This window comes from Falco biarmicus, chromosome 4, assembly GCF_023638135.1.
Source record: "Falco biarmicus isolate bFalBia1 chromosome 4, bFalBia1.pri, whole genome shotgun sequence".
NCBI lineage: Eukaryota > Metazoa > Chordata > Aves > Falconiformes > Falconidae > Falco > Falco biarmicus.
In genome coordinates, this window is record NC_079291.1 from 9926589 (window position 1) to 9953783 (window position 27195).

The 27195-nt window shown below is 38.8% G+C and overlaps 1 protein-coding gene across 2 annotated transcripts; it reads right to left on the reverse strand.

The window, feature by feature from the left end:
- Nucleotides 1-26750, reverse strand: AZI2 (5-azacytidine induced 2). Of its 2 annotated transcripts, XM_056338740.1 has the most exons (8): nucleotides 26501-26750; nucleotides 16439-16668; nucleotides 13973-14098; nucleotides 13530-13629; nucleotides 11664-11812; nucleotides 8603-8664; nucleotides 5172-5287; nucleotides 1-2393 (listed from the first exon to the last, which is right to left on the reverse strand). In XM_056338740.1, the coding sequence occupies exons 2-8, from the start codon at nucleotides 16661-16663 to the stop codon at nucleotides 2005-2007; spliced, it is 1167 nt and encodes a 388-aa protein (XP_056194715.1). In that variant the 5' UTR covers nucleotides 16664-16668; nucleotides 26501-26750; the 3' UTR covers nucleotides 1-2004. The 2 variants fall into 2 exon arrangements, with proteins under 2 accessions (XP_056194715.1, XP_056194716.1); XM_056338741.1 differs by lacking the exon at nucleotides 13973-14098.
- Nucleotides 26751-27195: the final 445 nt, after the last annotated feature.

The window sequence follows — 27195 nt, forward strand, 5'->3', positions numbered from 1 at the left end:
CCCATTTCAAACAAAAATAAATTTATTTAAAATCTTACACAGTAGAATTCCTTCATTGCACAAATCAAAGTATTAATCGTGTTGATGTCTGTTGGATAATACATTACTTAATAAAAACCCTCTGTAATGTTGAGGTGGGGAGCCCCAAAAAGTAAGCTACATTAGAAGTAGACACGATATAGTTTATGCAGCCAGATGAGAAATGTTTTCTGCTGCTTCGTTATTACACAGGTAGTTGGTTCTGTCAGCTAAAGCCTAGTGAGCTGGATTTGTTTTATGCATATTGGGTTTTGTTCTATTACCTTCCAAGAGATTGTACTCCCCTGAGTCAGCTGTGTTCATTGGTCAGAATAAATTCCAGCATCTGATACCATTTCCATTAATCACAGACAAGCCAGTATACGTGAGCAAGATAATAGAAAGATAAAAACAATATCTAGTGAATGGGAAACATTATTTATGGATGCTGTTCACTAATACAGTAGAAGGTATCTGGAAGGCATTTTTTCGACGTTGATAAGACAAACAGAGAGGAGAAGAAGATGACCATCAGAGGAAATACTGACTCCACAGGGAAGGAGGTTTCTGGGACCACACAGGTCATGTAGCACCTTGGTAACACTTTTACAGCCCATCATTACTGTGGCTGTGCTACAGCCACAGCTTCCCCCCCTCTTTGCAAGCAATTTCAAGATAATGTCAAAGCTGTTTAGTAACAAATTAACTTTTATTACACAGATCTTAAGGTGCACCTGTGAAGTTGAATACTTCACCAACCCACCTGTAAATAACTTTAGTATTATGTATGTTCCCATCCATTACAAGTTAGGAATCATGGATCTAAAATACAAAGCATTTTTCTCCAACGTATTGAGCAGTCAAGGCATTTCACTTAACCCGGTTGTATTAAGCCTGATATGAAGCAGAGCAGTTAAAAAAAAAAAAAAGCATAAATGTATTTATCTAAAACCAGTTCTTGAGAAGAAAAAAAAAAGCAGACACCCTTAATCTATAAAGCAGGTAGTTGTAATTCAAATAACTCTAGTTCTCAGTGGCATACTAAAGACACCACGAAAATCCTTCTTATGTGTATCAGCAACACTCCAACACCTAGTTTGATTAAATTAAGGCTTTGTTTCTTTTAATACAAGATAAGTTAGTAGCCTTCACCACCACACAAATAAAAAGTCAGGGTTTTGGTGCTGTGCAGAGGAGGCACAATAAGGAAGGCTAACTGCACGGTGAACAGGGAGACTGCGGCGGGCACCACTGTGCACACAATCAAGTCTGTTTCCTACAGCATGATCTGAGGGGAAACAGGCTGATCACCCAGGGCTCACAGCGTTCAGCAGCATTACTTACGATCCTTTACAATTCACAATGAAGCCCAAAATGCCACAATCTAAACAGTGATTCTTGCTGCTATCTAATATAAATCCAGATTTTGACAAAAAAAAAAAAAATAGCTCACCTTTCTTTGTTAAAAATCACATAAAAATGCATTTCTAAACCAGAGGAATCAGAAGGTTAATTGAAAGGAGGAAGGGAGAAATAATCCAGTTCTTCATTTTATGTCTTACTCTGAAAGAAACCACTGTCAAAAAAATAAGCTCAGAGCTGGTACAAGTTTTAACACAGGATACCAAGTATTTTTTTGATAACTTACAAATAACAAACAAATAAAGAACTCTATTATTTTGTGTAATTCCAAGAACTCACTTTTCAGAGCAGTCTTTTGCAAATCTATGCCATCTGCAGTACAAGACTATCTGGGCCCCATGCTGTATTTCTTTATATTTACATTATACCAGCGCAGCTTTAACTTCAAGGAGCTCACTCCTGATTTACAGCAGAGGAAGACTAGGCTTTCTGTTTCAGAACTAGAATTAAAAATAAAGAACGAACATTTCAGGCAGTTTGTTTCCCCCCTCTTTAACAGTTCAATCGTTAAGGTGCCTGTTCAGAGCCATTCTAAAGATGCCTCGGTTCATTCCAAGAATTGTTTTAACTCTTGTGCAGACAGTTTTGATTACACTGATCCAGGTAATCTGCTGGACAGTTTAACAAAGCTGTTTTATTTTTAATTTCCCAAAACACATTCTCGTTAGGCTTTGGAGGACTTGGGAATACCCAGGAATTATCTTCCAGAAAGCTCTTTCCGTAAGAATGGTGTTCCTGAAATGGTTTGCCGTCAACTGGAATGGGTCTCTCATCTGTCCATGCTTGCAGAGTCATCCTTTCAGATGGGGTTTTTACATCTCTTGGTGGAGGGGGAGACACAGCATTGCACAGTACTTTATCATTTTGTGAGAGTTTTTTATAGACTACCCCAGATGTCAAATTCAGCTTTGAAATGTTCAAGTCAACACATTGTACGGGTGCAGTAGAGGCAGCTGAAGAAAGAAGATAAAAAGATTTTAAAATGACACTACCTAATGCATTTTTCATATACTCCAAATGTATATGGCAGTATAGTAGGGATGTTAACGTAAAACAGTAGTATTTTCAAGCTACAAATATTCAGACTGTATTCAGTAGCTCAGAAGTTACAAACTGAACATACTAACCTCGGTCTGATTCTGCAAGATGAACCAGAGATCCTGAGATCGCAATGTCAAAATACACCCAACACCAAGGAAACCTCCCAGCTCCCCCTCGAACACAGATAAACTGATGATTCTCTTTGACAAGACTGGAACGAATGCTGAAAGAGGATTCCTGTGCACTTGGAGAAATCGATCAGATTCAGAACACTGCTTACACAGAGCATGCCTCTTCCTACTCTACTGATTCTGCTAATGAGTTGTGTTCTCAGGCTGCCAAGAACCTGCATCCTCACTGTCCATGAAGCAGCAAGAGGGAAACACACGGTGTTCACAGGTTCTCTGTGCTCCACTATTGTCTGACTTCTGGAGAGATTGCAACGTTCAGCCATCTGAAATTCCAGGGGAATTTTAAACCGTGCTAGGAAGAGGGTGATTTTGAAATAGGACAGCATCTACCTGAAATGAAAGAGCTGCGCCTTCAACGCACATCTGAACAGATGGCCACATACAACCAGGTAATTCTTTTTTAGTGATGATTTACATAGATGTAATGGGAGTAGATTAATAATTCCTGCAGTTAAGGAAGCTCTTATCTTACAGGTGGTTTTCTAGAACAGCTACGAATCTTGAGTACGAACTGTGATTAGTAACTTCAGTTCTTAAGGGACTGGAAGAGAAGCCAGTATATCGGTCAAAGAATACAACTTCTGTTTGTCACAGTAAATGAAGGGCAGTGCCCGATCCACAAGTGTCAGCCAAAAGCACTTTCCAACGGCTCAGGCATCAGATCTGAAAGACGTGCTAAGGCACTGGATTTGGCCTCTTTGTGCTGGGAGGTATAAAAAGTAATCCGAGGCCTACAGGCCTCTTATAATTTCAAGAAAAACAGAATCCACTGAAAATGGATTGAAAATAATAAAAAAAGATAAAAAAGAAAAGCAGACATATGTTGAAAATGTTTCCATACATAAATGACAGCTAAGTAGAATCTGCATGTTAATCGATATCATTATGACATTATTAACATCACACAGAGCAACAAATACACTCTGTTCTCCAGACTTAAAGCACCTCTTACAGTGGCAACTAGTTTGCACATGGTAAAATACTGCAAGTACAGAAAACTGAAGGTTCAAGTCAATTCTACCCGTATTTTGCATAAGCAAAGATTTCTCTGTAAATATAAGCACAGATATATCTGCATTGCATTCATAAGCGTGGCTGACAAGCAAGGTAAACTGAAAAAACAAATAGTTTTCATTTTTGCTGAACCTGTCCACTCTTACGTACTTCTGAAAAATTACTGAAAAAAGCCTACAGAGTAAAAGGCAGAAATCCATCTTGTGGATGTACAACTGCATTAGCAACTGCAGAAAAATCAGACTGTTCACCAAGCAGGGGAAGAGAAAAATCAGTACTTGCGTAGTGGCAAAACTGACAGCTCTAACTTAAAAATAAGGACAGAAAGACACTACATGATCACTTCAAACCCTGACAGACTTAAGGATTAAAAATTCATTCAAGCTCCCAGTTTCTCTGCTGAAGTTATTTAACAAATGTGTCTTAGAACTGTAGGAACAGGGACTCACCTGGTGACAATCTGACCAATCTACAAAATGTGTTGATAGTTTATCAGCCAAGTACCAGAGAGCCACTGTGGGCCACAAAGGCAGTGACTGACCTGGAGGTGAATCCTATCATTACCTCACCGAGCCAATCAAAGCCATTTAGAAACAAAACGTCTTGATCTTGTAACAGAGAGAGACAGCAGAGACTGCCACCAACGTATTGTAACCAAATTCACTGTCTTTCACCAGCATCTTCTGTATTCTGAACACAGTAAATACCACAACTGAAGTGAGCAACAAAGGAAATAAACACTGCAATAAACAGACTGACGGTCTGGCCTGCCAGAGCAAGAACACGCCCTCCTTAAGCATTTGGTTTGAAAGAAACGTATGTATGAAATACAAGAGCTGTGTGATGAACTGCTCACATAGATTATACATACTTTATGGGGAGATTCTTTCCTCCCTTGACTATTTGCAGTGTAGCAGCCGAAATAAGGCAGTTCTGCAGCCCCAGCATTGTGACATTCAGGAAATGTCATCCTGCATAGCATTTTGCTAGAAAAGACAACTTTTCTGAATGCCAACATAGAGAAATACGCAACCATAAGGGAATTTCATTCTATTAAAGTCTGACTTTAAAATGTTGCCAAGTTAATACTTTATATATTCTATACAGGGGGAAAAAAAGACTGTGTTTGCAAAAAGATCACCCCCCCCCCCAATATGAAGTAGTTGTGGTAAAAGGTCAAATATGAGTAAACTTAACACCTCAGCCTTGTGCACATAAGCAACACTTGACTGAGAAAAAAGCCACAAGGGGAACAGAATACAGTACTGAAGAAAAAACACATCAGCAACACCTTTATGTGTGAAGTTGACCAGTATGAGACAGAAGCAAAAGCAGAAAATGGGTAGGCTGGAACCATAATATAGTCCATCTTATCAACTTCAATTGATGAGATTCTGATAAGATATGATAGCTAGTGTCTTTTTAAAATGGTACAGCTTGAATCAACAGTTTGCAGTAACAGACCTTACAGACACACTGACTTGCCTTTCTTGGTCGCTGTTGGGTTTGTTTTCAGTTTTTGTAGAATCCCAGCTTGCAAGTCAGTCACTAGATGCAAATTAGACATTTCTCTCTTCAGTTCCCAATATGCTTGCTGCACACTTTCAAAACAAAGATTTTTTAAAAGTTAAAAAATTGCCACCTCTAAAGCACCCTCATGCCTACTAACATGCTCATCAAGCGTTAACTGTTAACGAATTGCTTTTGCCCGACATACACTGCAGATTTTGCTAGAGCTCCATACTTCAAAATGAATTGAGCAGTACTGATAATCACCCTGATCTGACAGACCTTTGTATACTTTGACTCTTGCATATTACAATATATAATGTATTATGTATTAACATACTAGATGATAGTAATAACTTCAAGTTCCCCAAATGGAAAGACGTATGAAGCATATTCTCCAATTCCATTATTTGAAACTGTCTTCCTATAAAACTAGTAATCTCAAAAGAACACTTAAAAAAAAAAAATTACACTAGGCTACAAACAAGGGGAAGTTTTAATTTTGAATGGCTTCTGATAAATGACCACGCACACCATGTCCTATGATCCTCGTAATGTTAATTGATCATAGTTTTAAATATTCAATCAAATCAGTATTTGGGTCTTTACACCATTTACCTGGCTACAATGAATTCACACAAGATACCCGAGATCCAAAATGAGCACCCGCACACAGACCAAACTAAAATATAAAACATCCTGTTTCATATTCAAGTAATCTAATTTATGTTAATACACTGCCTCATCAGACAGTGTAAAAACAGCGACCCAATTCATTCTCTGATAAGACAGCATAATACGAGGAACATATTTAGCAACAGCAGCACTGTTCCAATGTTGAAGTTTCTCCGCTGGTAAGAAAATCAAGAACAAAAAACAAAATCAGAGAAGTCAGCATCACCATATGTTTCTTGGTAAAATTTTGAGCAAAGGCTCACTGAACACCATATTTATGTAATTAATAACTAGTGTTCTAAGACATAAGGATGCAGTTACTTCAACTTAAACTTGAGATCAATGATTTAATGTTTTTTAATGCTTAGCATTTTACCAAAACACATTTATTGAGGACTAGTATCATGGACAAGAGTTTTCAGAATTTCTTCCTCACTATATTCACCCAAGATATTTATTTGAAAACGGTTCAGTACCTCAAACTACTGTCCAGATGACTAAGAACTATTAAGCTATATAACAACTGTATTTTCAAACATGCATATATACAGATTTCTATCCCTCTACAACAGCAATATAGGATCACTCAATCCTGCATGAAATTTATCAGACACATGTCAAAAGCACTCTGAGAAACAGCTATTAATCTGTTCTGCAAGTTAACACTAAAAAGAGTTCCCTTAAAACAGAGACATTAAACTTTCTTCTATGCACAGAGGTTATTTCCCCAGAATACAAACATCCACATTCAAAAACTCAGTTACAGAACAGAAGCTGATGGTTTAATAGGTAATGTATTAGATATCAGCAATTCAGATAGGTAACAAGTTAAAATTTTCACAACTCATATTTCATTAAGTTCAGCTAAAACCTCCAGCCTTTTTACTGCAAAATCTGTTTGGCTCTTTGAACTTTTAAAGAGATGACGATTTTAAAATTAAGTTGAGGTGGCAATCACACTTAATTTATTCATGTGGTTTTGTCTCAAACAGAACTGTCCAATACTCAATACAGAAGTGGTAAATATAAGAACAGTGTAGTGTCTACCACCAACCATAAGGAAAGCGCTTAGATAAATTTTGTAACGTGCTTTTAAAAACATCTTGCAAGGGGATGCAGGTACCAGAATTCCACTGAAATCACACACAACATTTTAATTGGTTTTGTGGACACTGACCTAGACTCCCATTGCACAGCCTAATTTTCAAGGAATTTGCAATTGAAAACCAAGGATTCCACATGCTTTAAGTTTATCCTAAACTGCCTTCTAACACATAACAAACTTCGGATATGACAGCCTATCTAAACCTACAGCAAAGCAGGCTTGCAAAACAAGGATTTAAAGTCAGATTTGCACGCTGCTAACAAATGTGAAATAATTACTTTCCAAAAAGTTAACTAACTGCAAATGCCTCCATCTCCCATGAACAGCAGGACTGCGTGCTGCAACAAATGTTTTGCATAGGAGGTTTTTCAAGTGTTTTTCCACAGAATTTTGGATGGGCTTGTATCTTTGGCACACATTACACGTTCATTATTTATGTCATATTAGAATGAATGCTATACTGTGCATATGCTAATTCAGATGGTTGCCACCTAAACGTCACTTTGTGGAATAAATCTCCTCTGCAAGATCACCGATAACTACTATACCTTAGGATAACACCTTTTTTCAGGCGTGAAAGACGGAGTATGAAACTCCAGTAGAAACCACAAGAAAACCTGTTAGCTAGCTAGCTAGCTGTCCAGTCAAGGTGAAAGGTGAAAGTGTAATCTGCACATAGCACATATAATATTATCATAATTACACCGCAGACTATATGAAAAAATCTGCACTGTTCTCTTTCAGTGACCGATTTCCCTTTCCCTCTCTTCCGTACCCAAGGAAGCACCAAGGTATTACACTAAACAATGTCATTACGAAGGACCACTCTTCCCTCTTGTGGAAAATCGCGTAAGTACATGAACAGGCGTAACTGGGTATAAGAGACACAGTTAGTATTTAATTTCTGCAAGATAGAACATTTGGGAATTTTCAGACATTCATGAAGTGTTATCTTGCGTAAAGAATTAAAGGACATACATATTTTCTAACATGGCACACACACTCAAGACAGGATAATGGAGTTCATATCATAGGCACAATTATCTGAATGGCTGCAAAATGCAACAAAACGCTTTCTGGTATTTTAGCATTTTTCTGGAAAATTGCTATTTCTTTTTAAATAGGTCACACAATGGCTCCTCAATATTTTAAAAAAATCTTTTTAAATGTCTTCTAGTATAAGTATTATTGCACTGCACTAAATAAGAATGTATGTCCCAACAATAAGCAAGAGATCTGAAGCCGTCACCTATGCAAACACTGAAACCTCCCCATACACAAAATGACAATATTCTGTAGCTAAGATGAGACTTGGAAATTTATCTACCACCTCCTCAAGTCCAATAATTATTAAATAGCTGATTTTTTAAATCCAAGATAATTTAACTTTCATGTTCTGTACAACAATGTGAAGGTGTAAATGTTTTCGTATCATCATCATCCTGAACTACCAACACGAAGAAAAAAACCCTACAATGATCTTGCTCAATTAGTATACCTAGACTTGCAATTAGATTATATAATTTGAAATAACACATCTGAACAAGCTACAAAAATGTTTACTTGTTCAAATAACTGTCCCTCATTAAACTAAAAGCAAAACATGAAAGCCATTTGATTTTCATACCTCTGGACGTCTTGCTTTTGAAGGAGGTCTCCATTCAATGGGTTTTCTTCTTCAGCCTGGTCCTGCATAACACAGCAAAGGGAAGAAAGAGGTGGAATTAACATATGATTTCAGATTTTCCTTCTAAAAATACTGCAGTGAAACTTTAAGTTCACCAATACTGAAACTCAGAAGTAAAGTAGTCTTCATTTGTGTTGGCTGCCATGGTTTTCAAAACAGACAAGACTTTGACTAAGAATTTCCACTTAATGCTTAAATGACCTGCTTATATGAAAGCAGTGCTCAGCCACCACCATACTTTTTTTTTTTTGTAACAAATCTCAAAGTTTGTGATTCTCTGAAAAGCAAAAATTAAGATGGACTTTTGACTTCCATTAAAAAACCCAAAAAAAAAAAAAAAAAAAATCAGTCTTCTCTTGTTCTTGCCCTGCCTCAGTATATAAAAACCTTTAAATGCAAGGAAACTGTTTCAGTATAGATTTACTTCCACGAGTTACTTTTATGATAGAACATAATTTATCTCGAGTGTGAAAGACCACTTTAAAATTATGCATACAAGCAGCTTCACTGAAGTTAACAGGACTGGGCTCACTTTATTAGTCACCTGTGAGCCGTTCCCATTCATTACCCTTCTCTTCATGTTCCTTTCCTACTACTGTTCCCTCCAGCCAAAGCTGTTATGAACTTGACACCGGTCACTTGGCTTGATGATAGCCTATAAACATTCACCAAGCAACTTGTCCATATAACGCACACACTGCATCAATTAAAATGCAAACCCCAAATAAGAATATCCAAAAATAGAAAGTATACCTGCCTAAGGTAGAAAACATCTGAAAATGGTGATGTAATTAAAACCAATAATAACGAAAATACCAGCTGTGTTTGAAACAGTACCGACTTGTCATTTCCCTGTATTTTACCTCACAATTTTTCCCCCTCCTGAAGACTTTCCCACTACCACCCATCAGAGATTAAATTTCATAGTTAAAAGAAAAAAAACCACAAAGCTGTGCTATATTACCCTACGTTTGAAAAATCTGTACCTTTTAATTTCCTACATTAAGCAGTTACCAGGAGCAAAAAGAAATTATATTTGGGAAAAAAAAAAAAGAAAAAAAAGCTTTTCCTTATTTGTTCTTAGCAACAAAAGTTGCTGGCATAAGAAATATTAGATATGATGCTTTAGTGCTTACAACTGCTATTTTAGTCTGTTCTTTCTAGCAACATTCACTCTCACAGTATAATCTGCAACCTTCAGTTATTTATATAGCTGTTACTCTAAGCTATAGGTTACCTGAAGACACCAGAGCTGCATACAAGTTATAGTATGCCTTCAGAATTTACAAGTTATTAAAAACACCTGAAAGAATTCCAGTGAAAGCAACGACCAACAGTGGCAGAAGTTCACAGAACACCTCACATACCTTCCAGGTAACGTGCTTTATCCCCATCTAGTGGAAAAACCACAGACCAAACCCGAAACACGACAGGAGATGCGACCAAGCCTGCCCATGTAAGCTAGCGGTGAGGCATGACAGCCCCAGACCTGCACAGACACATCCAGTGCGAGACCCCAGTGCCCCAACCATACATGCTTTGAGGGCAGCAGAGAAGGACTTCAGGGTAGCACCAGTCTGGTCCCTGAATGCCCAGGAGAGGTTGGGGTGCATCTTAACTTCATCTTAAAGGAATCTGGTTCCTATACTCTAGACTGCTCTGTAATGCAAGGCACAGTAGGCAGTGGCGATTAGGAGATTTGCTTCAAAAATACATTTCTGTAGTAGTGTCAGTGTGCCGAAGAAACATTTCCGAATTAAACCAAATCCTGTTTGCAGGCAGGATGATGGCTATAGATGATGGATTCTATCTGCAAATCTTACATACCCTGAATATTGACTCACTCAAAATTATGTGAATCAAGATTACAGAATCGTAATTATAATTTTAAATGACCACAAGGAACCTAAAATAGTCTTCAAACAATCACATTTAAATCTTTTTAAGTTTACTGTGTAACTTCAACATGACTGCAGAGTCCTAGAGACTGTCACTGTACCTTTCCTCAAGCAATAAGCATTCATTAGACTTTTTTTTTTTAAACTTATTGCATTGTATTACTGTTAAGCTATCTTAATCTTTTTGAAATCCTAGCATTTACATTACACAGCGAGTCCATCAAACATATTTGTCCCAGAAATGGCAGGAAAGGGCAACAAAAGAGGTACTTTCCTGACAAGCTTCATGCTACTATCCTAAAGAAAAGTGCTAAAGACTCCTTAAAGTTCCATGACATCTTTTAACATAAGCATTCTATTTAAGAAAAAAGAATGCCCCCACCTTCCTCTTAGCTTTTATATCCCAGCAGAGGTCATATGGTATGGAATATCCCATTGGTCACTTTGGATCAGCTGTCCTGGCTATGTCCCCTCCCAAGATCCTGCCCACCCCCAGCCTACTTGGGCTTGGGTGGGAGGCTGGAGAGACAGCCTTGACACTGGGTGAGCAGTGCTCGGCACTAGTCGAAACACTGGTGCGTTGTCACCACCTTCCTAGGTGCCGATGGGAGCGCAGCACTATGAGGGCTGCTGTGCAGCTCAGCCGGACCCAATACACCAGGTTTTGCCCAAACTTTCTAGGCAGTCCAGTCCAAGTCTAACATAGAACGCTGATGTCGATGGCTACTTAGAAGAAATCATCAAGCTTTATTTTCTGTTGTTACATGGGCAATGGCTGGGAAATCTCACCTATGTAGAACCACAACCCAGAAGGATCATTGAGTTCAACACCCTGCTCCTCCCAGGACTACCGAAAACTAAACTTTATAACTAAGAGCATTGTCCAGACGCTCCTTGAACTCTGACAGGCTTGATGATGTGACCACCTCTCTGGGGAGCATGTTACAACAGTCTGTGAGCAAAATTAACCTTAAATGTTCTAACATGTTAATCTTTCAGGCAATTGTATACTTTTAATCTTTGTTTACCTGTTATTTTCCTTGAACATGGAATTTAAAATAATCCATTCATACAAAAAATTCCTTAAAGATTAAGGTACCTACCTTCTGCTTGGATTTTTGCAACTCCTTTCTGAGACTGTTACACTCTTGCTTGAGCTTTTCTAGATCCTGTTCCAGACTATGCACTTTCAGGTCACTGCTCAGCTTCTGCATTTCCCAGGTGGACTGAGTACAATTCAGATTTTTCATCACTGCAAAGATGACAAGCAAGACAATCAGATTTCAGTTTCAGTTCAGGGAATGTTACTCGGTATGTAAGGTTTCACCTCAGCCAGCCCATACCCTACAAAAATGTTATCCTGTACACTCTGAAGAAACTGCAGTCTATGACAACAGGGAAATAGTAGTACTGGTAAAGTTGGCAGAAAAGCGGTCTACCTTCTGAACTTTAATTAGACAGCCTTACTTTCCAGGAATGCACTGGAGATTTTACATAAAGAAAAAGGAATTAACAGCATTAAAAGGTACTAGAAATACAAAACCAAAATAATGGCAAACATGCATGATATACACATCAACTTGCATAATTCTTACATGCTTTGAAAACAAAAGCCTTTTCCCCTCAGACTTGCATCTTCATATTAAACCACAAGTTTAATATGAAGACATTCCAAACAACAACCAAAGCCTCAATCAAAAACAAAAGAGCAAACCCTAGAAGTTACGTAAGTTTTCTTGTTAGACAGAAGCATTTCACATGGTCACTAGGAAGAAGCAACCTAAGACGATCCTAGCATCAAATCAGTAGTACGGCACTAGTCAGACAGCAAGACAAGAAAGAACATGACAGGAAGAAAACCCCCCAAGTCCTCAACTGCATGGTACTCTACACTCATTTCCCGATTTGACAACTTAAACAAGATTAAGCTACACTAATTTTTCTTAGACAAGGTACTCAGACCCCACTTAGGAGTAAAACTGATTACAAAAGGCTTGAAGTCACCACGCTTTCAGAGCTTTCCTTATAAACTCTGCATTTCTTACCTCCTTAAAACATGAGTTCCTCCACAATGGTAATGGTACTACTACTACTACCTACTACATGTGGTTTGTTCTTTTCGGTTTAAAACCTTGTGCAGCTGAAGCAGTGCATTACATGCTTGAGGTCCTCTAGGAAAGCAATCCAATTCAAGCACAGCAATGCTTACGAGCCCCTGTCAAATGACTGCATTTGTATAGAACCTGAAGTCCAATCTATATCTCTAAGTTTACACAGATGGCATTTTCTTTTAACTATATTAATAAAGATTACTTTTTTCTTCCATAGCGTTTTATTTTATGTACCTATCATCTACACAGCACTCTTTACAATAGCAGTAACGGGGGTTTTGGAGTTGCCAGGGTACACTGTTTTGCTTCTTCTTCCTCTTTCCACCAGGCTCTCTACTACCAACATCTTTCTACTTTTCCTTATCTCCCAGCCCTTCAAGTAACTGTTGTCGATTGCAGCTATTGCTATACAACTTCTTCTTGTACGTGTCATATCCCAACAGTGAGGCAACACAATATACTGGATCATCTGCAGGTACCAGAAGAAGTGGTATCGACCAGATAGTGTTTGATATTTGAACAACTATGCCCCTGTCTGACTCCGGGAAAAAGGTGGTGGGGTCTAGAGATGTACATGATTAGCCTATAAGCTGTCAGGTTGTGCACGTTTCTCAAATTACTAAATAATCTACAGTGGAAGAGCACAACAGCCTTAGATCTCTACCATGGAGTTCCTTGTCTATGACAATCTAACACGCACATTCACAAGAATGAGCACATATACAAGCTCTAAGTACCTCACTGCAGTATATGCCTCTCTTGCCTAGCCACTCTATAGGGTTACGCCTCTTCACGCCCTGAGAACATAACCACAAAGATCAGTCGACATACATTAAGATGAAGTAACCAAATGCATACCTTGTTGAGTTTCCACTTCAGTTCTTAGTTGTAACAGCTCTACTTCTTGGGACTGCAACTGTTCATTCAAGGTTTTCAAAGATTCTGCACTTTCTTTCATCTATTTTCAGGTTTGAGGGGAACAACAAAAAACCCAAAACCCCAAAATCATTTGAGAAGCTTTTTTCTATCATACCTGACAATTCAACTTTTTTAAACAAAAAACCCCAAACTCAAGAAAAATAGTGCTATGATTTTTCTATTTAGCATTAGCCTACTGCAGTAATAAAATTGAGATACTTAAAATTGTTATTTCTAAATAAAGTACTGCTGTACTTAAAAAAACAAAAGGAGTAATAAACACCACTGATCTTCAGCAAATAAAATTAATTCTACAGTAAACATTTACTAACTATGCAGTACTTCTATAACATGCATTTAAGTCATTACTTAAAAAGGCATACAATTTTGTCCAGTTTGTTTTTCAGATTATCTCGGTCAATGCAGGCCTCTCGATAGGCTTGGTATGCCTTATTTACTTGTTCACGTCCAACTGAACTGCATTCCTCTTCCAGTCGAGAGCCCAGCAGCTAAAAGTTTAACAAACATGGGAAATAAGTTTTGTATGTTATATTGAGAACTGCAAAATTTTAAAGTGCAATAGTATGGCCTGCAACATTAAACGAACAGCATCTTTTTAGCTTACAAAATAAATCAGATTCATAAAAAATTTTGGTCTGTATCAATGCAAGTGCCAAAAAAGCTGTCTACAAATTCTGCAATCTCTAACCATACTTAATGCCCTCTAGTTTACTGCTATGAGTATTTAAAAAACATCCACAAGTCATGATTACTCACACTGACAATCCCTTATGTTTTTCCCAAGCTCTGATGATGTACAAACTACTTTTTGGAATCAGTTTTAAGCGTATGAAGACACAACATAGAGAAAATTCAGAAGAAACCGAACAATTTTTGTAATGACTCATAATTTAAACAAAGATTTTTTTTCACTGTATTTATGTGAGAAAAGCCAAAAGCAGAATTATTTTACAAATAACTATTAACTTCCAGATCACCACTACCTCATTGCCTGCTCAGGTCAAAGACAAGCAAGGGGGAATAAGCACTATCAACTAGATCGTCAGAAAGAGAAGGACAGAGTTAAAATATATCCAGTATTTTTAGTAAGACAGCAAGAAGTCCTACATCAATTACATCTGCTCACACATAAAGTTCTTGTTTTGACTGAGTACCACATTATCCTTTTCACTGTTTATCCTGCATACTTGCTTTAAATTACTGAGGCATTTCAACAGATTCAGTGTACCTAATGTAGATACTTGTGACAGATTGTTTATATATTCTCATAAAAATTAAATAGTCACACAAAAAAAAATTACAGAAATCAAAGAGGTAACAGTTATATATCTCCCTTAAATCTCTCCTCTTTTAGGTGTTCGCTTGAGAAAAGGTATGGGAAAGCCAGCCGTAATGATAGGAAGCTTCTGCCCTTTGCTTTTTGTATTGACCACCAAAAGTATGTACACTACTCTTTTTAAGTTTTGTCCTTTACACTTTCCTCCTCCAAATAAAGCCATTCAGATAGAATATAAGCCTTACCAAACTTCCTGGAAGTTTCCGTACACTTTCAAATGGAAAACTCAAAAAGGAGTAACCCCCATGTATTTTTTATCATAGAGGTATACTAGCCATTAACAAAGACTGAAAGTCCCTTCCGGTATTTAATGGTCCAGGCCTTCTCAATGCCCCTCTCTCAAACATAGAAAACAAAGTATCATCTTCAAGACAATTAAGCCGAACCAAAAGAGAAAAGACAGAAGGGGTTGTCAAGGTCAAGTCCTGTTTATTATGATTTTAAGTAACCATGTAAAAGGTGTTACACTCGGCATGGTTCAGACATTGTCCAGTCTAGAGCTCTATTCCTATCCCCATCACTCCTCCCGGACCTTATATAAAGAAAGCGCTGAGAAAGTTTTGCCTTTTGACAGAAAGTCAATCCTGTCAAACTAGTCACCAAGAGTCCTGAATAAGTGTTTCAAAATTGTACTGTGACTCAAGCTTTTAATTTGAATGCCACAAAATACTACAGACTTCGTAAGCTTTTAAGAGTCAGTAGGACATACTTAGTCCCAAGTCCTAATAAACGTCTTGGCTCTAACTCCAGGATCTATCTTTCCATCTTACATTAATTAAGAAAGCAATCTATCAAAATCAAGACCCTCACTACTGAATGACGGATATACATTTAAAAATAGCATTCTTTACTAAGGGAGAAAAACCTGCACCATGATCAATTTTCAGCTTTAATGAACTTCACTAGACTAAGGCCATGAGAAACTGCATATAAAACAAATTCCCAGATTCCTTTACAATTTAGAATGCCGGCATAAAAAAAACAGCCAGCCAACACCTCTACATTAAGCACTGCAACTCCGTATTTCGTGTTTGAGACTGCTGTTATCTAGACCTAGCTAGAACCAGTTTTTCCCTTATCATTTTGCTATGCTGAGCCCAAGAGATTCTTTTGATAGACAGTTCCTGGATTCTGACAATTTATAGACTTGGCACCTCACTATTCAACAATACTATGCTTGCCTAAGTTAAGAAATACCACAAAGAGGAAGATGAAATACAGTAATGATTCAACACAACTACATATCTTTGCAGGGCACTACAGCATTGCATCACACACATCCCCAGTAAAAAATCAGAATTCCCGGTATTATGTAACCAGACTACCAGAGGAACAAACTGTGCTTCACTTAAATAAAACAATTTACCAAAACTTTTTAACTTGGAAATTATTTTAAGTAAATTTTAAAAACTTAACCATCTGTTCCGCTATCCAGCCAGGAGCAAAAAAAGTAGCTGCTACCAGAAGCTGGTAAGTCACCTTTTTTTCTTACCTTCTCTTCTAGAATTCTCACTCTTTTTTTTAAGAAGGAGTTCTCCTTCTCTGTCTCCTTTAGTCGTTTCTTGATATCTTCATATGCAGTGACAAGTGCGAAGTGTGAGGCAACAGATTCATCTCCACTGTAAGATGAAACAGGAATCTCCCCGTCTCTCTTATGACCGTTGTCTGCTTTTTCATGGTTCAAAATACAGATGTCATCCTCTACCAGCTCCTCCATGACAGCTGTTAAAAAGGCAGATATGAGTGTAAAATTTCCACAAAGACAAATTCATCAAGAGTCTGAAGTCTGAAAACCTTCCAAAATGATACTGCAGGGTGTTTCTGTCTACGTATGACAAGAGCAAATATTAGGAAATATCTTAATCTTGCAGAAAAATCTTGAAATCCATTTCACGTTGAAAATACAGTGAAAGATGCTTCTTTTCTAGCCAGTGTAACTCGATAAAATTTTTTGAGCGCTTATCAGATTTATGAACCCCCAAATTAATTGTTATTAAGGCTCAACACCATCCTAAAATTTGGCTAGTACCAATTATTTAATTCCAAAAGAACACCATGTTAAAAGAGTTTTTGCAAGCCAGCACTGAGCTGTAAAAGAGATTATAGCTGCAAGAAACAGACTAACTACTGTGGTTCCTGAGCACAAGTGCCAAATTTCCTTCAATCTTAATTGCAAATATTTATACTTTTCCCAAATTTCAAAATAGCATCTTGAGGTACACTTGCTTTAGTCCTTGAAGAAGATGCATGAGTAGCTATTCTTCGCTTGGTCACAGTAGAAAACATCCTGCTGAACAGTTATAATAATTCTGGACTGCAAATACGGTAAGAATGAAAATGTACTCAATAACATGATCTGCCTCAAGGCGAATGGAAAAAACTGACAATAATCTCACTGTAAGAAAAGTATCACCCTAAAATACTAGGTAAACACCTGAATGACAAATGCAAAGTAACCATTAGATTGAGTTTTTGTTACACCACCACACTGTTTAGGCACATCACAACATTCAGTAAGAAAATGGCACCTTTAAAAAACTCCCCATATTTTCTTGAACTCCAGGTCTTAAGGGGAAATCCCCAACAGCATTTTCCTTAATGTTACTAGTTATCAGGAAGAAGTTCAGGGTGTTTATTTCAAAATAAAGAACTGCCCCCCCCCCCCCCCAACAGAAAACACAACCCAACAAAACAAAAAGACACAGCTCATTCTTATTTATTTATGATCAAGATTCCTTGCATTTATATGTAATACTAACAAATGCTATACAGTACCTGGTAACATTTCTTCCCCCCACCTTGAACAAACTACTGATGCTACTACCAAAAACAGGTTTTGATTTTTTCCCCTTGAACAAATCCTTCGGTTCCTGGTGATTAGCTATTGAACCAACAGAAATGCTGGAATGAAAGAAATGATCCTAATGAAGGCAGTTTGTATTACAGGAAAATGTTTTTTCAATGGAAAACTGCCCTGATCAAGCTGAACTTTGCAGGAAAGGCAGGCATCAGTAGGTGACAACCCCTGTGTATTTGGTATTTAAATTCAAACTAGACTTCCATTTGTTTAGTGATACTAAGACATAAAGGGATCTACTGCCCTGGAGCTTATCTGTGTGGTCAAATCTCCCTCACTGTGCTAGCAATGGAAAAGCTACACGGACTGCAGCATTATGAAGAGCTGTAGCACAGCTATAGCTGAACTATGGTGGTGTTATCACATTTGTCTCACTTTGCTCCAAGCCAGCGCTAGACAACATGATAAAAAACTGTGACAGCTTGTTTATATTAAATAGACCGCAATGGAGTTGCAAGTGAAAGAAGACAATAGAACAACAAACTAGAACTGAAGTCCTTCTAAGGGTTACCTCCAAAAGGCAAACAGATGCCTTGCGTACTGTTTGATGTATTCTAACAAAATAGGTAGGCTAAGCTTCCCTCACCTGTTGTTCCGACTCATACTTAAGTAGAAAGAGCCCTGCAAAATAGGTTTGATGCCTTTTCATTGTAAGAATATCACTGTGCGCACAAGGTGACCTTGACCAAAAGTACTACCTCATTCAAACTGCATTAACTGACTGAAGGAATCGCTCATTTTGTCTTCTAAAATGAGCATAGCATTCCAGCTTTTCCACCCCCATTTTACCGATGGCCCTGCAAGTCTTGTCACCCATCTTGTCAAATTCCAGGAGCTTGCCCTCTCATGGCAACACATCTCATTTTCTCTGAACACTAGACTCAAGTGTCATTAATGTGTCACAGCTCATTATTATCTCTTGAAGAAAGCAGCAGACTGTGCAACCTTGTACATAAAACACATCTTCATCTCCACACTTTCCTATAGCTCCTAAACTCGAGCATCATACATTCCCTACTTCTTGCACACATCAGTTCCACCAGGAGATGGCAATAAGGGAAAACAGGAGATAACATCAGAAGACAAGACGGTATTTATTCTGTATTTTGCTAACTAAAACTTACTGCCTTTATGAGTTTCCAAAAAAGCAAGACATTCCAAGTAAGATTCAGCATACACAAACACTATTTTATAAATTCAGGTACACACTTAAGCTGCACCTACTAAGAGGACTATTCACATTAATATTTTTTTATTAAAAGATCTCATTTAGTGTACAGGATTATTCAACTCTGGTCTTCCGATGCTGCTCTCTAAGCCAGCACTGGATGCTATTTAGAAGATAAGCATATAATTCCGCATAATTCAAAGGGGCCTGTAATACACATTTTCCTAAATTTCTACACACAAGGTAACCGTTTCAGAAAGACTGGATATACACATTTTAACTAATCTCAATGCATACTAAGTGCCGACAAACTGCCTCCAATACAAAAGGCTACTTCTCCTGAGACAGGTGCTCAAAAAAGACAACCACCTCTCAGCTCACCCCCTTAAAGAACAGATCTGATGATGTAATACTTTGGAGGGGAAGAGGCAACACACCGTACACAGCCTTGAATTAAGTAAAAATGGGATATTCAGAAGGAATTGTATGATTTTTAAACTGTTTTGCTTCAGTTATTAAAAATAATTAAAATTGTCATGAAACATGCTTCTCTGTACCAGAAGCTCAACAGCCTGTCAAGAAGGCAAAATCACCACAATATTCACATTGTAGATACTTCATTTTTATTTCATTACTATGGATATATTCATCTATTAACATAAAGTATTAATAATATCCACTCACCATATTACACTGCCACGACTGCAAAAAAGTGCAGTTGTTTCAGCTTTACAAGAAACTTGATTCAAATCACTATTGTCATCACGCCCAACAACATGCAAACAAAACCAAGACTTCAGACAAAGGTAACTTTTAAATAAATGGACAGATTTACATAAACTGAAATTTAAATGCCACTGAACACCAATTTACTCAGATTTTTAGAGCATTAGATGCAGTAATGTATAGTAATATTTACATTACTCTAAGTTTAGCATAAGATCATTTCAAAAAGCCATAGCGTAGATAGCCAGAAAACAAAAAGGTATTTTGAGATATCCCCCTACCTCTTAAAAGATGTTTCTCCTTTTGAAAAGGAGCACTACTCTTGAAACCAAAGTACCTTCTCTTTGCAAAATAAACAAGACACTATAATTTAAGAGATTTCATTATGCTCTTGTCAGTCAATCTGAAAAGGAAATTCTTTAAATATTTTTTTCTAAATAGCTCCCCGTTTTCTCCCATAATAGTTTTTCTACAAGATCACACAGTTGAATTTAAAAGAAACCTGCAAAAATATTAACGAATTTATAAAAGAGGAAAAAAATGCATTTATGAAACCTCAGGTATGAGTTGATAAAAAATAATTTTAACAGTTAACTATTAGTAAACGTCAGTCTGTACTAATAAAATATTCCTTTTATTGCATATTTCAAAGTTTCAAATTTCAGTCTACAGAACTATATGATAGCCATTTCCTAAAGACAAACAGTGCTACGACTTCTGTATTGGATAGGTGCATGACAACTCCAAACTAAGTTTTAATATATGCACTACTAAGTGCAGTATACATTAGATAAGCATGAGGAAAAATTCACATTAGAAAAATTAGAGCAGCATTGCTACATGTATCTAAATAAATCAACCCAACAAAAATAAAAAAAAAAAAGGGGGAACAAAAAAAAACCCCGGGCAATTTATCTCTACGCTGCAAAAAACTCTCTGAAGTATTTCCAAAGGAAAAAAAAAAAAAAAAAAAAGCAATGTTATTGCTCCAGCACCTGCTAAGCCCGTATTAAAAGGCCAATAAAGGATATAAGCTCATACAAGAATAAAACCTGGCTGCTAAACAGCGTTAAGATCAGCAGTTCTATAAAGGTCATGGTGAAATACACAGTTCATCCAGCTCTTTGTTTTGTTGTCAGGAAAAAAAAAAAAAAAAAAAAAGACACCAGAAAAAAAGAGAAAGTATGCTTGCAAATTCTTTCTCCGTAAGAAGCTCTCCCATGATATTAAAGCATTAGACAGAAACCCTTAGAAGGCAAAACCTTACAAAATTGGCCAATATCTGTAAGAAATCCCTGACTACTGCTGTAGCCTTTAATTTTACTCTTTAAGGACAGGAATCAATTTAGTCTCTCCGGTACTATATTACATCATTTTAAAAATATGAACTGTAAGCAACAATCAAAGAATTGCTTCCTGACACAATGCATGCATTTAGATTATTCCACAAGTTATGACTCCTCAAAACTGGCATTCCCAGAAGGGCTTGCAGGACAGCTCACGGAGTCCAACCACAGACCTCTGCCCACGTTTTATTGTTTGCCTTCTCCAATTCAAAGCTACACTTGCATGCACTGCTGCAAATGCCTCAGAGCTGTTGCTCTGAGGCACCCGAATGAATTTTGGTCTCTCTGGAGTTGCAATCCATGAGATAATTGGTACTAGAGTAACCAATTGAAGTGAAAGATTTTCCACTAAAATATTTAGAGTAATACACAGACAAGTTAATGTTTATGAATACAATTTATGTCCATCTCTGCCTACTTAAAGCAAGTTTTACAATCCCGCTTACCATACATCCCATCCCAAGACAGGTCTCCCTAATACTTTTGCCTGTGACAAAGAACAAGTTACATTTATACTTTTTTTGAGGATGACCTGCATTTGAAACAGCCTATTTAAAAGAACTTTAATCTTTACTTCCAAAAATAAACATATTAAATGAATACCAGTATTAGTGTTTGTATTTAAGTATTTTTTTTTTTTAAAAAAAACAACAAAACCAAACCCACAACATGAATACACTGTTGACAGGACGCAGTATTAAGTTCTAGCAGGGGTAATTATGTCCACTACTTATAAGCGTACGAGTTTGAAGCGATGGCACCACTTAAGTGTTGTTTCACATACTGTAGAAAAGAAGGGTTTCCAGAACCTACTTCTGTTGTTCATTGATGGCTAATGCAGGATATAGAACAGCTCTGATTTAATGTATTAAATATCTTGAGAATAAGAATCCTTTCCCACTTCTTACTAATATTTGGCAGAAATATAGCTTTTCTCTTCATAGAGCTTTACAAATATTAGTCATTAACACCATGGGAGGTAGTTAAATACAAAACACATTTTACATGCAGGGAACACAGGATGCAGAGGCTTTAACAGCAGGCAGACCACTGCACAAACAGATTTCTGTAGTTTGAAATGCTAATCTTACTTTCTGATCAGGAGGCGAGACAGTAAAACCAGGATTAAATTAAATTTTTCCCAGTATCAAGCAAATTCCCACTTTGCCCCAGCCGTTGATTTAAAAGAGAATGGAACGGTTTTCAAAATATTTCCAAATGCAAGTAATTTCAGGATAGTATTTTCCTGATTTTTTTCAGGACTATTGAGTGTCTGAACCATTTCATTTTGTTTATTTTCCAGAATTGAGGGGTTTGACTTCATAATGGTAGTATGAAGCAGTCTCCAGCTGCTAGTAACAACAGTATGATTTTATACTAGTTTACCTTGCCTTACATAGAAGAGTGTATATATGCATGTAGACATAAAACCAAAACGTTAAATTCAAGAAATGCCTTTGGTCCACCAGAACCCTGAATGAATGTGTTGCTGCCTCTAATTTCAAAAAAGTTGTACTGCTTTTCTTTCTTTTTAGAGACATTTCAGCACAGCAATGAAAAATACAGAATCCTGCAGCCTGCATCAAAACCTCCGTACAGTACATGGAGTATACAACACACGCTGTTAAAACAAGCAAGACTTCCAGACTCTTCATGCATCTATCCCTCAGAAACCTTAGGTTCGTTTTGATTTCAGCTGTGAACACTGTGTTCTACAGAGAGAGACATCACTTTTTACAGATACTTACTCCATTTTTAGGGGGGAAAAAAAAAAGTATCTGCATACATGCGTCTCAGTAGCTGCTAGTTTTGGCTACTGTTCATCCTTCAAAGTCCACAGCCCCAACGTACTTTCTAAAAGTCCAGTCGTACAAGGACACAGCCCTGCAGCCTCAGCATACTTGTTACTCTTGCAGAAACAGGTCAGCACATCAGCCAAATCAGACCTCCGCATCGCTTTCATTTCGCTGCCTCCAGAAAGTGGAAAGTTACTGACTCTAAACTCACAAACCAGATCACTGTAGTTCATCCATGGTGAACATCTGGGTAAGCTACAGGAGAGCCAAGCAGTGTCTCCTTAGGTACAACAGGCAGTTTTTTCAATCTGAAGTTTTTTAGAATAAATAACCTACTCTCACAAGAACTAGAGAAGTACTAAAAAGCCCATTTTATGACAACAGTGTTTAATAAATTTTACTTTCTCTGAACAGTTTCATACTCCAGTATCTTCATCGCTAATTTGCAAACCCTATACATCCTCAACATAACATACTCAGTCTGCCTTTCTGTGGATACTGCCACAACAACCAGTTTTCCTGACAACTATCAGAAAATGAGAGGGGGGTAAAAAAAAAACCCCCAAGTTGGAGTCAATTAAATATTGTCCTCTCAGCATCATATAATGCTGTTTATTAAACTATTAAATTTTATCTTGAAACTAATGAGAAGCAATACTGCCAAAGAAACACAAGTAGGAGCAAGATGGCTTTTGGCTGTTAAACCTTTCTAGTACCAAATCTAAGTATATTAAAAGGTTACTGAAAAACCTCATGCTAACACTGAATATTATTTTAATAGACACTTTTTTGGCATTCATTTCTTCCCATTTCAAAATGTTTATAAATAAAAAAAGCTATGAGGGGTTGGTTTGGGTTTTTTAAAATCTTCTTTTGTAAAACAAACAGTAGGTCCTACCTCCCAGTCATAAGTTTCCTCCCAGTCAATTAAACTGTCAGATTAATTAACATTCAGTAAGTTCACAAGTGATAAGGTATTATGAAAGCCTTGTATAATTGCATTAACTTTTAATTCAACTGGAAACACACCCCACCTGTTACAACTATTAAAAGGCAAATTAAACTGAGTCACACTGATGGCCCTTGGTCATCCTGCAATTCACTAACGTAACATCTGGAGGTTTTCAAGACACAACTGGACAGGGTGCTAGATAATTTCATCTAGGCTCTTTCCCACAAAAGCCTAGACCCGCTGATCCTTCCCTGTCCTTTCCAACCTGGGCCATTCTACAATTCTGTATTCAAGTTTACACCTTATTATTTCAGACAAACCTGGTCATTTGAACCCAAGCTCCTGTTAGCAGTCTCTAAGTGAATGACTTTGAATGCTCAAGTTACTTATGCTTCACTTCCCTTCTCAAACTTCATTTCTTCTCCCCAAATGTACTGTCAAATTTCAGTTGCATCTATGATTTTTATGCACTAAGGATACCACATAAAATATTATATAATCATGCAATTAATAGTTAATTAATGAAATTATAGTATAAACATAGCAAAAACATTAAGTCTGATTGCAAAGTTGATTGTGAATAAACTGCATACGTACGAAATCCCTAAAAGTCCCCTTCAGCAGAACCCACCACTGACGTCTACCTGGCCAGTTACTAGCCCGACTCTACCATTTTAACCAACTAGATCTCATTGCCACTGCAACTGTTTACTGAATATGGACAGTCTATCTAGACTTCCTCTGGTTAGGAAATGAATGTAAACATACATCAAAAGGTAAATCCACACTGCATTTTATCCCATTTACGTCTACCTTTTCGCTTATTTTCTTCAAATTCTATTCTAAAGAAGTCAGACACCAATAGCACGTGCAGTGACAGGTCTGCATTCTTTCCAGGGTAGTTTTCGCTTTCCTAAGGCATCGCACACTTAACATTTTCCAGTCATAACACACAATCCCCAATTCAATGTACCTATTGATATCATAAGAACAAACGTTACTGGATTTGCAACTTCATGCTGAGCTTTTCCAACACTGTGGGAGGAAATTATCCAATTTCTCCACTCTGAGTATACTAAATACAGTTTACTTACATATTTTACCTGGTAATTTTCACACTTTCCCCACCTTTTAACAGTCACATAGAAAACAGAGACCTACTGAAAACCAAATCAAAACATCTGCTTATATTTAGGCAATCTTAAAATTATCTCTAATTTATTACCCATTTTTGCTGCACAAAGATGTCACTTCACCCCCTTTGCTCTTTTCAAGGCCTTTTTATTATTTGATTTTAATTGCACAACATAACCTAGCTAGTATTCTGGCAGTGGTCACTTTATAGAGTTTTCCAAACTGTAAACTATAGCATACAAGGACAGAAAAAATAGCAAGTAGTCTGAGAAAAAATGTGGGGTTTGGGGGGCAGGAAGGAGCTACAATCCTCTTATCATCTGATCCAGAGTGCACTCAGCCAGCATTTTCTGCCTTCTGACTTTACTTAGAGCTGTTTGCTCAAAAATTGTGCTTAGAATTGGGGCAATAGTCTCCTGCTTAAGTTACAGTGCAATCATCTGAGAAACACTTCTATCACAAGTTCTTTTTGTTTTTTGGATAATTAGTATTTCATAAATGTAATAGTTAAATCTCAGATTTATTTTTGTTTCTACAATAAAAATTCCAGGATACATGTGCTAATGGGTAACTAGTATTATTAGCAGCAGTAGCATCTGATCATACACCAATATCCAGGAAGTTAAATGTTTCCCACAGTCCATAATAACACTCCTCAAAGAACTGTCTCCAAAGAGCACCTGACCTTTGGAGTCCAGAGTAGGCTTGACTGTTAAAACAATAATCCTCCTCTCTACTTTTTCCAGAGTTGGCTTCCAGTGTCCCGATTTTACTGCACACACAGAGTGTAAAACAGCAGGGAAATTAAGGGATCCCTCACCAAATGCAAAAGCTCCTGAAACCCCTCACTGCAACAGTTTACAGCCCAACCCACTCTCACTTGTAAGCTGATGGGGAACAGATTTATTTAAGGATATCGTGGTAATCCCCCCACTGGGTAAAATACCAGGATTCAAAGCTGTAATTTTGTAAAAGTTGAAAGCATCACCGGCATACAAGGCTATCTCAACACTCGTCTGCAGTCCCTTCTTCCAAACCCATGTGGCCTGCAACACCCGTATTCCAGTCTGGTCCAGCATTCCATCGTGCTTCTGTTTCCACATCTCACACCCATAATCCTACCTCGTTCATGCCCTTCGCCAGATTCCCCTACACTAACGCACAAACTGCCGCTCTAAGATCTCACCCAGCTTTTCAGTTTAATTAGGCGCAGCTTTTTAACTAGTTTTATTGGCTACCCGAGACCCGCTCCCAGCTCATCAGCTGTACCTTTAAACTACGCTCCCCGGCCCCCACCGCCGCCCGCCAAGGCGAAGCGGGCAGGGCCGTGCGGCGGGACCCCCGCTGCCCCGGCGGGACCCCGCCATCGCAGGGAAAGAAACCACAGACGGGCCAGCCCTGCCCGCGTCCCCAGAGGGAACCGCTCCTTCCCACCGGGCGGCGGGGCACGGAGCTGCCACCGGGCGGGAGGCTAGGCCGCGGGGCCGGAGCCGCCCACGGGCGGGTGCCACGGGCGGGTGCCACCCGCAGCCCCCTGCGCCCGCCCGGCGGCCCATTCCCGATGCCAGGACCAACCTCTGCGGGCCTTCCTCGGGCCAGGCGGGGCACTAACGAGAGGTCACCTCGACGGAGAGGCAGCGCCGGCCGTCACGGTCTCCGCTCGGGCCCCCTCGGGCTCCCATCGCCTCCACCTCGCCCGCCCGGCCACGATATCGGCCTCCACCACCGCGGGGAACTCCCGGGGCGCCGACCCTGCCCCGCGCCTTTCGAGGAAGTCAACACACGCCTCACGTGACGCGGGCCCGGCCCCGCTCCGCCTCCAGGGGCGCCCGCTGCTCCCGGAAGGAGCCAGGCGGCTGCGCCCGGCCGGGGCGGGGCGGGCTGCGCATCCCGGCATCCAGCGGGCGCGCGCGCGGCGCCGCGGGAGCCGGGCCCTGTCTCCGCCCGCGCCGGGATGGCTCGGCCCGCCTCTGACCCCCAGGGGCGAAGCAACGGCCGCGGCGGCGGCGCCCGAGGCTCTGCGGGCAGGTCGGGGCCGGCGTTGCTGCTTCCACCGCGCCCCCTCCCCCGACAAGGGCGCGAATCTGCTGGCCGCCAGCTCCAGCTCTCCGCTCACACCTGCCCCGCGGGGCATCGCCGCTGGGGCACGGCGGCGTACGAACAGCCTCTTCCGTTTAGAGGCGCACCGAGTTCCCCGAACCGATCCAAAGCGAGACGACAATAAAGCAGTAACGATCGGTGCTTTGACGGGCAGCTGCACGCAGGCAGCA